The 13,369-nt window shown below is 44.6% G+C and overlaps 1 protein-coding gene across 1 annotated transcript in view; it reads right to left on the bottom strand.

Annotated features, from left to right (window-relative positions):
• The window catches only part of efnb3b (ephrin-B3b), a 75,637-nt gene that overhangs the window by 30,278 nt on the left and 31,990 nt on the right, over positions 1 to 13,369 (bottom strand). The window contains exon 2 of the mRNA XM_034105643.1: positions 9,249 to 9,538. Coding sequence (XP_033961534.1) covers positions 9,249 to 9,538 — 290 coding nt within the window. The remainder of the gene's footprint in view (positions 1 to 9,248; positions 9,539 to 13,369) is intronic.

Genomic DNA, 13,369 nt, shown 5'->3' with positions numbered 1-13,369 from the left:
AAGCTGCTATTGGGAAAGTGTGTGTATCCGTGTGTGTGTGTGTGTGTGTGTGTGTGTGTGTGTGTGTGTGTGTGTGTGTGTGTGTGTGTGTGTGTGTGTGTGTGTGTGTGTGTGTGTGTGTGTGTGTGTGTGTGTGAGAGACGGACAGTGTAGGAAGGTTAAATGAATAATACCATGTTAACCAGGCCCAATCCAATTAGGGAGAGATTCTTCTTGTCTGACCTTTAACAGGAGAGACGTATTCACACTCACTCACGCAATCAACCCCTCAGCCCACCAACACACGCGCACACACACACACACACACACACACACACACACACACACACACACACACACACACACACACACACACTACACAGTCTGCACAAACATGCAAGCACACATCCACTAAAGCACCCTCCCTCCCTCCTGCCCACACAGACATACATAAGCACCCAACCAGCATCACACACACACACACACACACACACACACACACACACACACACACACACACACACACACACACACACACACACACACACACACATGCAGCCCAATCTCACAGACAGTAGCGCGGCTCTGATTGCTGACCTAAATCGGCCAGGCGATCTGTCACATTCTCTTACTCACACTGAACACACATCTTTTTTTTCTCTCCTTTCTTTTCTCCCCCAAATATCCCTCGCTCTCTTGCAGTGTCACTTCACATCAGCTCACTCCTCTCTCTCCTTTTATTATGTTAACCAAAAAAACACCATGGCCTTATTTGAATGCTGCTATCTATGTACAGTGTGTTGCGAGTGCTATCACTGTATGCTTTATTTGAGTATTGGTACATATTCTCCTGCATGTAATGGAGACGCATGCAGGGAAGCTCGGGGCAATCTAACACTTCATCATTTAAAACACTGGAGAAGTCCTTCTAATAGAGTCATCTTTCCTACCATCCACTGCCTCGTATCCATTGAGAGACGCAGATACACTTTATCTCTGGAGAGGAAATTAGTCGGATCCGTCGCACTAAACCCCTGCTGGCCTATTCTATTCCATTTCCCACTTTTGCACTTTTATTTGAGGCTATTTTCACACATGAGAGTTTAACCGAGGCGCTTCGCCCCCAAGAACCCGACGTGTTTAGTGGAGTGTGAAAACTGTATTGCAGGCTAGAAAAAAAAGCAGGTCCACCTCAAAATAGTTGTGAGGGGCTGGCTTGGAAGCGAACTCGAGGCGTGTCCCCCGAGGGCCACAACAGATGTGAAAGCCTTAACACATTTGAAGTTGAAAAATGTCTAACAGGACACACAAGTAAGTGTGTCCTTTTAGTTACACTTAAATTCATGGTGGTCGGAAAGGAATTAAGAGGTAAAGTTGTCGCCAGAGATTTAGCTATTTTTGTTATTTATTTGAATGTACTTAATGTAGTTTAGTTTTCCATGGGTGCCAACTTCTTGAGATCCTTGTTTTTCTAGCAAGTCAATGTTCTGTGAAGCACCTTTCCTCTCTGGGCTATAACAGTAACATTTATATCAGACTTTGCTAAATGTTTTCCCTTCTCAGGTAAGAAGTATGATGGATATCCGCATAGTAAAAGCTCGTTATTATATGACCTTGTAGTACGAATGACTGCCATTTTGTAAGACTCATCATTACACAATGTTGTTAAGGGGTTACATGGGCAATAACCACCATTACATCAACGAAAGAGAAAAGTACGATACGCTTAATGTTTCAATCTGATGTAAGACCACTCTCCCAACATGTATTCAAGTCTATCTCTTCATCTGTTACAGAAGTAAAGATGGGATGGAGAGAGCATTTACAATTCAGTGGGATTACTCTGTAGAACAGAACCCCTCCCCTCGCTCTAAGCCCCTCACTGTGGTCACCTCCTCCACCCTCTCCTCTGCCTCCCCCCGCAGCTTCCTCTCCCCTCCTCTCCCCTGTGTCCGTGGATTCTGTAGAGCCTTTCTGAAGGCTCAAATCTGAGGGCTTAAACTTGATCAAATATTCCGCAGATATAGATTTCTCACAGTCCCTGGTCCTCCACCTCTTCCACCGGCTCCCTCCGCCCTCTCACTTCTGCTCTCCTGGCTGCAGTCGCAAACAAAGTTGTGTGCCGCTCACACACACACACATACACACACACACACACACACACACACACACACACACACACACACACACACACACACACACAGGGAATCATAAGCTAACGCAGAGTGGCGGAGAGGTGCAGCTCATTTGGGCTGCAGTGCTCCGTATCTCTGCGCTCCCTCTCCTCCATTGTCTCTTCTCTCTCCTCTATTTCACTCTCCGTTTCACTAATGTTCCCCATCTTTCTCTCCCTTCATCCGTCTCTCACTCTTTCTTTCTCCCACCCTCTCTCGTCCCTCCCTCTCCCCCATCTGGATTCTGTGTCATTTATTTCAGCTTAACCCTGATAAATAAACCAGTGAGTACCTCTGCATTATTGAACACTTCAACATCGCTGTCTGCACGCGCTGCGGCGGCCCGTGCTGTACTACAATTAGACCACACACACACACACACACACACACACACACACACACACACACACACACACACACACACACACACACACACACACACGAAGCCCCACCCTGTCCCGAGTTGCACACAGAGAGCCTAAACTAAACTTATTAAAAGACACACAAATTCATAAAATATACACACTCGCAAAATGAGTCAGATGGATGGACCAGAATGATAAACAGAGAAGAAGAAAACGATACGGAAAATAAAGTTTGTACACACCACGTTCGACAGACACACACTTTCCCCAAAAACGCAAACAAACATGCACAGACACTCGTCCTTATTTTTCTAGTGTGCAGGCCCCAGTCAGCTTTTCTATTATTCATATTAGCAGAGGGTTGTTTATCCCTGCTATTGTGCGACGGCAGGCACCAGGCTCTCCGCAGAGCCCCGGGGGGCCTGCTCCCTAAACACACCGCTGGGAGTCATTCATCATGTCCGCACACACACCTTCATGTCCATCCTACACATGCATACCTGCACATGCTAGCCGCACAGGAAAAACCCAATTCCATACCTCCATCACACACCGCCATCTGTCTGAGTGTGCATCAACAACAACAACAACAACAACACTGCAGTCCCACAGCGACTGACCCGCTCAGTGCAACCGATATGTGTGTGAGCTATTTTCAGACTATTTTGTGTGCATCCAACCACAAGCCTGCCTGTATGCCAATGTGTGTGTGGGTGCATATATTTATGAGAAGGCCCCCGTGTACGGCGATGTGAGCATGCATATGTTAGTGTGACGAAGATTAGATGTGTGTTTGTGCGGGAGTGGGTGAAAGAGGTCACCCACGGATGAGGTCGTATGTATGTTCACTGTGAGCCCGCAATCATTCACTGCCGGCGTGGATGCGTGTGTGTGTTTAAACATGGAAGAGTGTGTGTGTGTGTGTGTTCCATTTCCCCTGACAGCGGCGACGGTGATTGAAAGTGGCCGCGTTGTTTCAGTGTCACCCTGCAGATGAGAAGCTCTCTCTGTGTGTCAACTGATACTCACATCCCATTCCAGACACACACACACACACACACACACACACACACACACACACACACACACACACGTCTATCTGTTGACGTCTTCTTCAATCTATTTTCTTTGCATTTGTTCTTTCCCTTTCCCCTCTTCTTCTTTCCTTTCCTCCCTGAACTTACATCGTTTGACTTTTTCTTACTAATGCCCCCAATTTTCCTCATCTCTCCTCTTTTTGTGATTCCGCCTCTACCTTTTTTTTTCGGCCATCACTTCCATCACTCAATCTCCAAAGGCAAAGACATTGGTGTGACTGCTATCCGGGACCAGTACCTGTCATGTCATGTACGCCTATTTTAGTACGAGGTGGAAGGTTTTGACTCGAAATATACAAAAGTGTGTTCAGGCTTGGATTTATGAACTTATATACACTGAGAACAACTGAAATGCTGACTTGAATTAAATGTATTATGTCCACAAATGTCATACAACTGTATTAGGTAAGATAAAAGCAATAATATTAGGTTGAAACTTATATTTTGTGTTTAAACTTATTGCCCGGGGGTCGGCAACCCGCGGCTCTCGAACCCTTTACTCTGGCTCCCTTGAGCTTAGACAAAAATAAGAAGGAAATAAAATAAAAGTATTTGTAGGACTGTTTACATTTTGTTGCATGGTTGAAAATGTTTCGTGTGTTGTATTTTGAGGAGATGATAAAAAAAATGTTTTAATTAGGTCAACTCAAATATGTGTCATTTCCTGCTCCGGTCCCGCACCAGCGCCTATTCCTGCAGGCGAATAACCTGACCCCCGGCTCGATGAGCGAACTACGGATACATCAAAGAAAATAAAAGTATCGGAGGAACAGAGGGTTCAATTCTGCGTGGGTAGAGTTATCTGCTTCCACAGCAAACGATGCCGGCTCACCGGTATGTTTGATATGGGGAGAGAAGTTGTCACAGGTGCTGCAGCCTTTACGTATCGGAGGAAAAACACGGAAGAGGGAGACGGCTGACGACCTTCAGTCATAATTCAATCAGTAAACTCTTTTTAGGGTGCAGCTATGTGTTTTATTTATTTCAAAGTGGGCCCATTTTAATTATATGAATTTTCTTCAAATGTGCAGAGGACTCCCCAAGTGCTGTGTTGATTTATTTATTAGTAGGCCTGTGTATTTTTTGTTATTCTCCTTATAAGAGTTCTTTGTTTATTATTAGAGGTGAACAGTTTTCTATAATGTAATAAATAATAAATGCAAAAAACCTGTAGTTTTTGTCTATGATATAAACATATATACAACTTTATAAGCTATCAAGCTATCAAATATGTGTTGCGGCTCCAGACAAAAACAATTGGTGGAAAAGGGCCCCTGAACTAACCTAAGTTATGTGAAATCTATTGCCAGAATACTATTTGACTTTAATATTTAATTAAAGTCAAGGTTTCATATTTTTCAGTGTGCCATTTTATTTTGAACAACTTAGAATGCACTGAAAATAAATGTTAAACGTTGACTTAAATAAATGTATTATGTAAACAAATGACACATCATTTTATTAGGTTAGTTGAAAGCAATAATATTAAGTTCAAATACAACAAAATAGGTTCAATTTAATACTATTGCTTTCAACTAACCTAATACAATTATGTGGAACCTGTTGACATAATTAATTTCATTATAGTCAAAGTTTACATTTTTCAGTGTAGGTTTTTTTTTGCACACACTGTCACCATGCTATAGGGACTATTTCTTCAGATAAAAACAGTTCACAGTGAGGTCTGAGGATTATCAAGGACATCATTCTGGAGTTGTTGTTGTTGATTACATCAGCAGGGAAATATCTGATCAAATGAAAACTGTCTGCATGACTTGCTACCACAAATTCAAAGCGAGTAAAAGATCTTTTTTTTGCAATTTGGGTGAACTGACCCTTTGAAAATCAGCTGATCCTGGACCAGTTTAACAACTCCTCTATTTCCCCCAAGTGTTCCTTTAAGTTGCACATCATGGGGGATGCTTTCCTCTCCCAGTTCTCATTAAGAAAACACGTCATCAGGACTACTCTCTGATTGTGAATGTGTGTGTGTGCGTGTGCGTGTGCGTGTGTGTGTGTGTGTGTGTGTGTGTGTGTGTGTGTGTGTGTGTGTGTGTGTGTGTGTGTGTGTGTGTGTGTGTGTGTGTGTGTGTGTGTGTGTGTGTGTGTGTGCGCGCCGCTGCATTCATACAAGGAGTGTGTGTTTCGAAGGGCCCTGGCGCCTGCTTTCAAAGGATTAATTAAAAGCAGTGAAAGGCTTGATCTGCGGTTTGGGTGGATGTACTGAGCATGTCTGTGTGTGTGTGTGTGTCTGTGGTGGGATTTGTATGGCGAACGAAAGAAGGAGGAGGAACTAAAAAGGGTGGAGAGACATAGGGAGAGATAGACAAAACAGCGAGAGAGGGAGAGAGTGTCACAGAGAAATGGGTTTACGTAAACTATGACCTCGTGTTATGAATGAAAACATCAATCAGTGGGTATGACTAATCGATTTCCCCACTCTTTCGCTCCTCTCCACAGGATACATAAGTAAAGAATTACATTTAATGGGTTTCGAGTAATCTGATTACAAAACAGTGGCATCTGTGGTGCATTAGTGACCGCAAAAACAAAGGGGAAACTTTGGATTTCAGCCATATTGCTCGCTGGATTTCCTCAAGCCACAAACGATTTCCTCTAGATGTGATCAATGATACCACTTGTTGTTGCCGTCAACACAAATTATGATGTGGGATTTTAATATCATTCACTGTGCATCGCAGTGGCAAAGGAAAGTCATTACCCAGTGGACTTCAAGCACGTTACTGGTAATCTGTAATGGGTTTAACTTTGAAATTAACCTCCACTGCCCTGCTTCTTCCTCCTGCTGCTGCTGCTGCTGCTGCCGCTCCACCATCCACACACTCTTTCCGTGTGTGCCTGCAGTGAGCAAATTAAATCACGTCATGCTATAGGTTAATTAAAATACAATTTCCCTGAGGCTTGCGCATACATTGGTGCCCTTACATGCACACATATACATTTACGGTAACTGAATTCAGAGACCAGTCCATAGTGTGTTCATTAGCCGTTAGCGCACCATGCTACACTGCAGATACGTGGCTCTGAATGAGCAGTAGGATTAACAGTTTTTAATTATCCCTCAGCCTCATTAAGTAGACAGAAGCTCTGGTGAGTTCTTCATTAGGAGCACATGATCTGCGACGTTATCAATAAGTTATCAGTAGCCAGCGCTCTATGATCGGCTACTCCCCTGTCTCCCCTCACCTGTCAAACTCTCACCGTGTGACTTGTGTGTGTTCGTGTGTGTGTGGTGTGTGGTGTGTGTGTGTGACCTTGTGTTGCCACCGTCATCGATCGGGCTGGAGCTGTCAATCGATCAGTCTGCTCTGTGTGTGGAGATAAAGGTGTTTCTATCTCTGGACACTCCAGTTGCCAGGAGTGCAGAAGAGAGGTGGGTAAAGTAGGGCCTGTGGTCCACATTTGGCCCTCTGCTTGCATATTAGCGAGCCCGCAGAAGGGTTTTATGACTGTTTTCCACTTTACTGCAACGCAATAAAACTCAAGTTTAAGACAGATGTAGAAAAGCCCCAACGTGTTTATTGATGGAAGTTTTCCAGGGGGTGCTGGCTTTGTGCACCGTAAGCAGTCGACTTATGAACCCTCGTCCATTTGAATATCGGATGAAATGCTAAAGGAAAATACAAACTAGGGAAAGTCCCTTTAAACAACAGATCCTGTGTTGATAGGGTCCCGTAAATGTCTCGCAGTCATATTTGATTCTGCTGTTCAACATCTGTCAGTCATCGAAGCGGGTATCAGCAGGTATCAGATTGCATTCATTTTCTCCCCTACTTATCGTGCCAAAATTCCTGTATCATTGGGTTCCTGGGCACACATGCAGCACGACACACACACACACACACACACACACACACACACACACACACACACACACACACACACACACACACACACACATATACACATGTGTGCATGCTATCGCCCCTGCTCATATCTAATCTAGGTGAAATACTTGTTGTTGATAATGATGCAGGGTGCAGAGAAACATGCCCAGTGCCTCACCTCTCCTCTCAAACACGCCGGGTGTAAGGACTGATAGCGCAAAAAAAACGAGCGTACCTGAAACCGGAAAATAAATATAGAACACAAAGAGGCACGAGGGACTTCACAGAGTTTCCAGAGATCTTATATTCTCTTTGTCTCTTTCCGTCTCGGTCCGTTCCTCCGTCTCTGTCCCAGCTTCCTGCTCCTCCTGGCTTTACTCGCTCCATCGTTTTTTCTTCCACCCAAAGATGAAAAGCATTGAAAGAGCATTTGCACACTTGAGTGAATAAAGCTCGCAGGTGCGTGGGAGGAGAGCGATGGGAATCCAGGTCTCTCTCTCTCCCTTTGTCTATACGGCTCACTCTCTCACTCCTGGGGTGTTTTTACAGTGTTTGTACTGGAAACTTGTGAGTGTGCGAGTGTGTGTATACATCGCTTCGGTTGTGAACGCTAAATGCTCTTGGCCTGTATTTGAAAACAAACCCACAGGTTTCGGTTGACGCGACCTTTACTCGCAGATTGCGGCGTCCGATACAAACGATTGGCCTGGCTCGCCTTGATGACCTCATCAGGTCTTCCCACAGCCTAACTCCAAACAGCCTCTCCGGATAAACCAAAACAAACTGTGCTTCGCCGTTTGCGGACACTGCGAGCCTGGCAGTAACAATAAACAGGCCCCAGGCCAGAACAGCAGCAGAGCAGGACAAAGACATCGCAGTGAAACACACACACACGCACACACACTCAAACACTTAGAAACAACCATTAAACACAAACGTTACCATACTTCACTGAACACAAAAGGCCACACAAGTCGCATAGCACAGAGACACACTGCAAGAAAGGACAAGAATGTAATTGGTGTTTAATTTGCTTTAAAAAGAGAACTGATTAGTGTTTATTTCAAGAAATGGGAACCAGGGGAAATAAAATAAAGCTAGTCAAATAACTCTCAGTTACGACAAGGTCTAATTTGGAAGAAATGCTTTCAAACTAAATCAAATGTGAAACAGAACACAGCCGTATACAGAGCCATGGTCAGCTGGAATTCAATGCCGGTCCATGTTTACATTTAAAAATGTGCTTAAAAAAACGTTCTGTATTATGTAGTATAATTGAACTGTGGCTGGTATATAACAGTAGTGTATTTAACTAATTGTGTTATATATGTTTGGTTTAATGATGGTGTTAATAGAATGATACTTTTAGTTTTCACTTCATACGGAATTGTATGAAACGATGTGGGTTTTTGTGTATGTTTGACTGTTTGTGCGGACCCTTGAAAGAATAGCTCATGCTAGTGCGAATGGGGTTCCTCCTAAAGAACAAGAATATATTTGTACTTAAGGCTCGTATGGTCATTTCTTGCAGTGTACTGTATCCACCCATGGACCACCGGAATCACATGTAATTCTCAACCCTAATTACTCCAAACACTCCCGCCCAATCATCGTCATCATCACTGAAATAAACAAACACATTCAGGCACAATCAGAAATCAGCCATGCAATCATAACAACCCACCCAACCCACTGCAATGAAGCTCAACACACACACACACACACACACACCCATGAACACACGCTTTCTATCCCCTAATCTCCACCGTAGCTCCCTCCACTCACCGATGATGAAGTAGTCCTGCATGCTCTTGAACTCATGCCCCCACAGGTTGGGCGAGAACTCCTGGAACTTGATGGTGAAGCGGCGTTCGCGGGTGGGCTCGTCGCAGGTCAGCACGATGTTGGGGGCTCCGCTCACCTCGCAGCGGTCCGCCTGTTCCCGTGACGACACCAGGTAGAGCTTGTAAAACTCGTACTCGGGCGTGGACCTGCCGGTGTCCAGCGGGGGGCAGATGAGGTCCAGCCGGTCCCCGATCTGAGGGTACAGAACGTAGCCCTTGTCGTCTTTGAACCTGGAAGGGATAGAAGGAGCGAGGAATTAGAAAAGAAAAGGAAGGCGTCGAGTCATTAATCAGTCTTTTGTTTCCTGCTAAAATAAACCAGTTCTGAGCCACCTGTGCCTGCTGCTGAATGAGCAACAGATGGATCCTTTAACGCTCCTATTTCCCCCTACTTCTTTTTTATTCTTCACTGGGAACAGGTGCCGTTGCATAGAAGAACAGATACACTACACTATCTCACGAAATCCCCTGCTGAACACATGAAGTGGTGGAGAGAAGAAGAAGTAGGACGATGTAACCACCAGTTGATCCACATTGAGGGAAAAAAGCCCAAATTAAAGTCAAATACATTTAATATATCAGAAAAGCATTAATTGTCCACGACCCCACCAAATCAACCCCAGTTATGGAAATGTTTAGTCTCAAAGCGTACAAGATCACTCTCTGAATTTAAATGCCAAAGCCAATGTCAGCCAATCGCTGTGGAGGAACAGGAGCTTTATTGTCAAGACATAAAAGCCTGGAGTTAATTCGAGGATACATAGGAAAGTAAATACTGCAAGCAAATGCGAAGTCTGGTAAACAAAAAGACTTGCCGAGTAAACTGGGATACAGACGCAACAGAAACTCATTTTGTTTTTGTCAGCACTCATATTTGGAGGTTAGAACTGAAGCATGTCCATCAAAGAAGAAACAGGCAGACGACCATCGCCACAGATCAGCAGAACGAACGCCAGATCTCAGGTAATTAGTTTGCTTATTAGCTGTTTTGATGTCTGCCTTCCAAATCTGATATGAACGATGTGAAGTCTTGTTGTTTACTGATGGGTTTGACACCTGGTATCCATGGGAAACTGCAGTGGATACAGGGTTAGGGGTTAAACACAAATATGGTTTATTATTGTCATTTTAGAATGTTACCTTGGCTTTTAGTGAAGATATTTGACGTTACATGGTCCTAATGTTTCCGAATGGCATTCCTGGAGTGAACACTACAGCAGGTTTTGAGGAAATATTTCACATGACAAATTGGATACGTTCTAAAAAAGCTCGAATTGGTGAAAATCCTGTCAGAAGTCGACATGAAACGTGTTTTTTTGCAGTATAGAGGGCATGTGGGCGCTCTGTGGCTACACAGCGCTCAGAGGACCCTCCAGAGCAGAGGACATGAAACACAGCAGTCAGCGGGGGCATCAACTCAACAGATGACTCAAACTCTGTCATTCCCTCGCAGCACATTCCACTCTTGCTGAAAAGGGAAAATACTATTTATCGACTTAACCCCTGAGGCTTGTGATGACTTTAACGCTACAGGCTAGTGTGCGCGGCTAGCAGTGGGAAATCACTAAGCAATCTATGTAGAGCCACAGCGACTTTATCTCAGGTTAAAACAAATGTCACAACTGGCAGAAGGAATTAGGCCAAGTGTTTATAGTAGAAAGAGATAAAAAGGAGGAGGATATTTGCCGGATTTTCTCGACTGTTAGCGTTCCTGACAGAATGTTAAGAGACACTTTGATGTTCAAGTGGGAGGAAGCCAATGCCTGTAATGTTAAGAAGCCCGTTTTCAGTTACCTCAGTGACTCAGACGCCGCCTCTGTTTCCAACAAATCCACACTTGGGAGTCACAGCTCTCAAACCTGCTTAATTATGCTCTCTGTTCTGCTGTCAGACTTTGACCATTAAATAATAAACACCACGGGATCACAAAGCGTGAACAAACCGACAATTGTGTTGGGAACTGTGCCGTTAAAAAGACTACTAATGTCACATTAGCAACAAATGACCCTTTCAGTTGTCCTAACAGGCCAAATCTGTAACACTTTTCTTTCCCGTTTTCCCTTAAATCCATGCCAATTAACAACTTCCAGTATTATCTGGTGGGGAAAGGCGCCTCACTAGATTTGCATCTGGGAAAACAATTGTCTTTGCTTCACGTTGGTTATACTTGCAAATAAAATAAAAGGGCCTTCGAAAAATGACATAGTACCCTACCATAAAGTTTAAGGAGGTCCGATTTATAGCTAAAGATGTCTCAATATCTCGACTTTCCGCGGGGGAATCAAGCTCCACCAACACTGGATCCTACATTTCCCATAATTCAACTTTAAAGCATTTTTGTCACTGCCTGCTAAGCGCCCACATCTGTTAAACCCCCAGTTTAAACACAGGCTTTCCATTAAAAAACATTGAGGTCTCCAAACTGATATAGCTGATGACATCACTCTGACATCAGCAGGGTTATTATCTAAAGTCTTTAGAAATCTCTCTCCAGAGCCACAAGATATATTTCCCAGGCATTGCAGCCATGAGAAGTAAACTGATTTAATGTGTAACCTTTATATACAGGATGATTTAATAGAGCTTTAGAGATGTAATGACTTTCCTTTGTTGTACCTGCATCTCCCTGACCACATCCTCCTCCCCGTTCCATGCGGGCTACCTGTTAGCGCTGCGAGCTAACAGCCTTAACGCTGCTGTAAATGGAGATGTAAGATTTATCAGTTGGTGTGTTTGGCTGGCGGGGAACACCGAAGGGCAACTTCAGAAAGCTTTAGACGGGCCCAGAGGCCTGCTGGGAAGCCACTGTTCCACTTCTCATTACCCAGGTCACTCGGGGTTATCAGGCGATACTTAGACTGGAGAGCCAGGCACTCAGCTTCACTCAACACGCACACACAGACATCGTTCACCTTCCTGTGGGCTTCAGACAGGCGAGCGCACGCACCCACACCATTTATAGAGTATGAACTGTAAACATGGTGGGGGGTTCCTGAGGCGTCTGTGGCAAAGCCTAAACAGAAAAATCTATTCAACACACACACACACACACACACACACACACACACACACACACACACACACACACACACACACACACACACACACACACACACACACACACACACACACACACACACACACACACACACACACAAACAAATGCCCTTCTGCTAAACACAAAAGGTTTGCCCAAACACACCCACCCACATAGGTTTAGCTTTTCCCTAAACATGCACGCTAAAACCCACTGACACACATGCACACACTCTTCTAAAAACAGGCACCTTGCTGCTTCCTGCGTGACGCATTCTGCGAGTGTATCTGACGGTAGCCTGAGTCACAGTCGAGCTGCACTGCAGAATGGCAGAGCAAACACACGAGACTGAAGGCAAATGCCATGGGGCAGGTGCAGTGCTCCAAACAGAAAGAAGGAAGCAAGTGAGCGGGAAGGGGAGCGGAGTGGAGTTGAAGGAAAATATTGAACATGTCATGTAAAGTGTAGCAACAACAAAGAAACGCGGTGAACAAGCAGAAACGGAGACAAAACACTCTTAAAATATCACATGGAAGAAAAGGCGAGGGGAGCGGAAGGAAGAGAGGCGCATTCCTGCCACAGTACTCCTTTTCTGATAAGCTCCAATTTCAGGGTGTCAGATTAGCAGTTGAACCCAGTTGAACCTAGTGTGGGCTAAATGTGGGCTATAATAAACACTAACAGGGACACCAATGTAATCGTGAGGTCGAGTCAGACAAGTCTCCCTCTACTCGGCCTAACCTTTTTTTCTGTATCAAGTCCACCTTACAAGTCGGGGGTGTTTGTTTCAGATGCTGGAGACACACTCCCGCAGCGGAAGGGCCAGAGGGGAGAGGGGACTTATAAACAACTTTACAGAGTTCAACTGTGACCGCATCTGAATAAATCATCCGGTTAAGACACGGCCCTGAGCCATGTTACGTTCTTCTCTTCTTCTTTGGGCCACATTCCGCTCCGACACTCTCCCCGTCTCTCTCGGAGTGGCTGCTTTTTCCTCCCTCGTCTCTTTTCCTGGTTGTCCACTC

The sequence above is a fragment of the Pseudochaenichthys georgianus genome, chromosome 18 (genome assembly GCF_902827115.2).
Source record: "Pseudochaenichthys georgianus chromosome 18, fPseGeo1.2, whole genome shotgun sequence".
In the NCBI taxonomy this organism is placed as follows: Eukaryota; Metazoa; Chordata; class Actinopteri; order Perciformes; family Channichthyidae; genus Pseudochaenichthys; species Pseudochaenichthys georgianus.
Note: the sequence above shows the minus strand (reverse complement) of the source record. Positions and strands in the feature narration are given on the sequence as shown.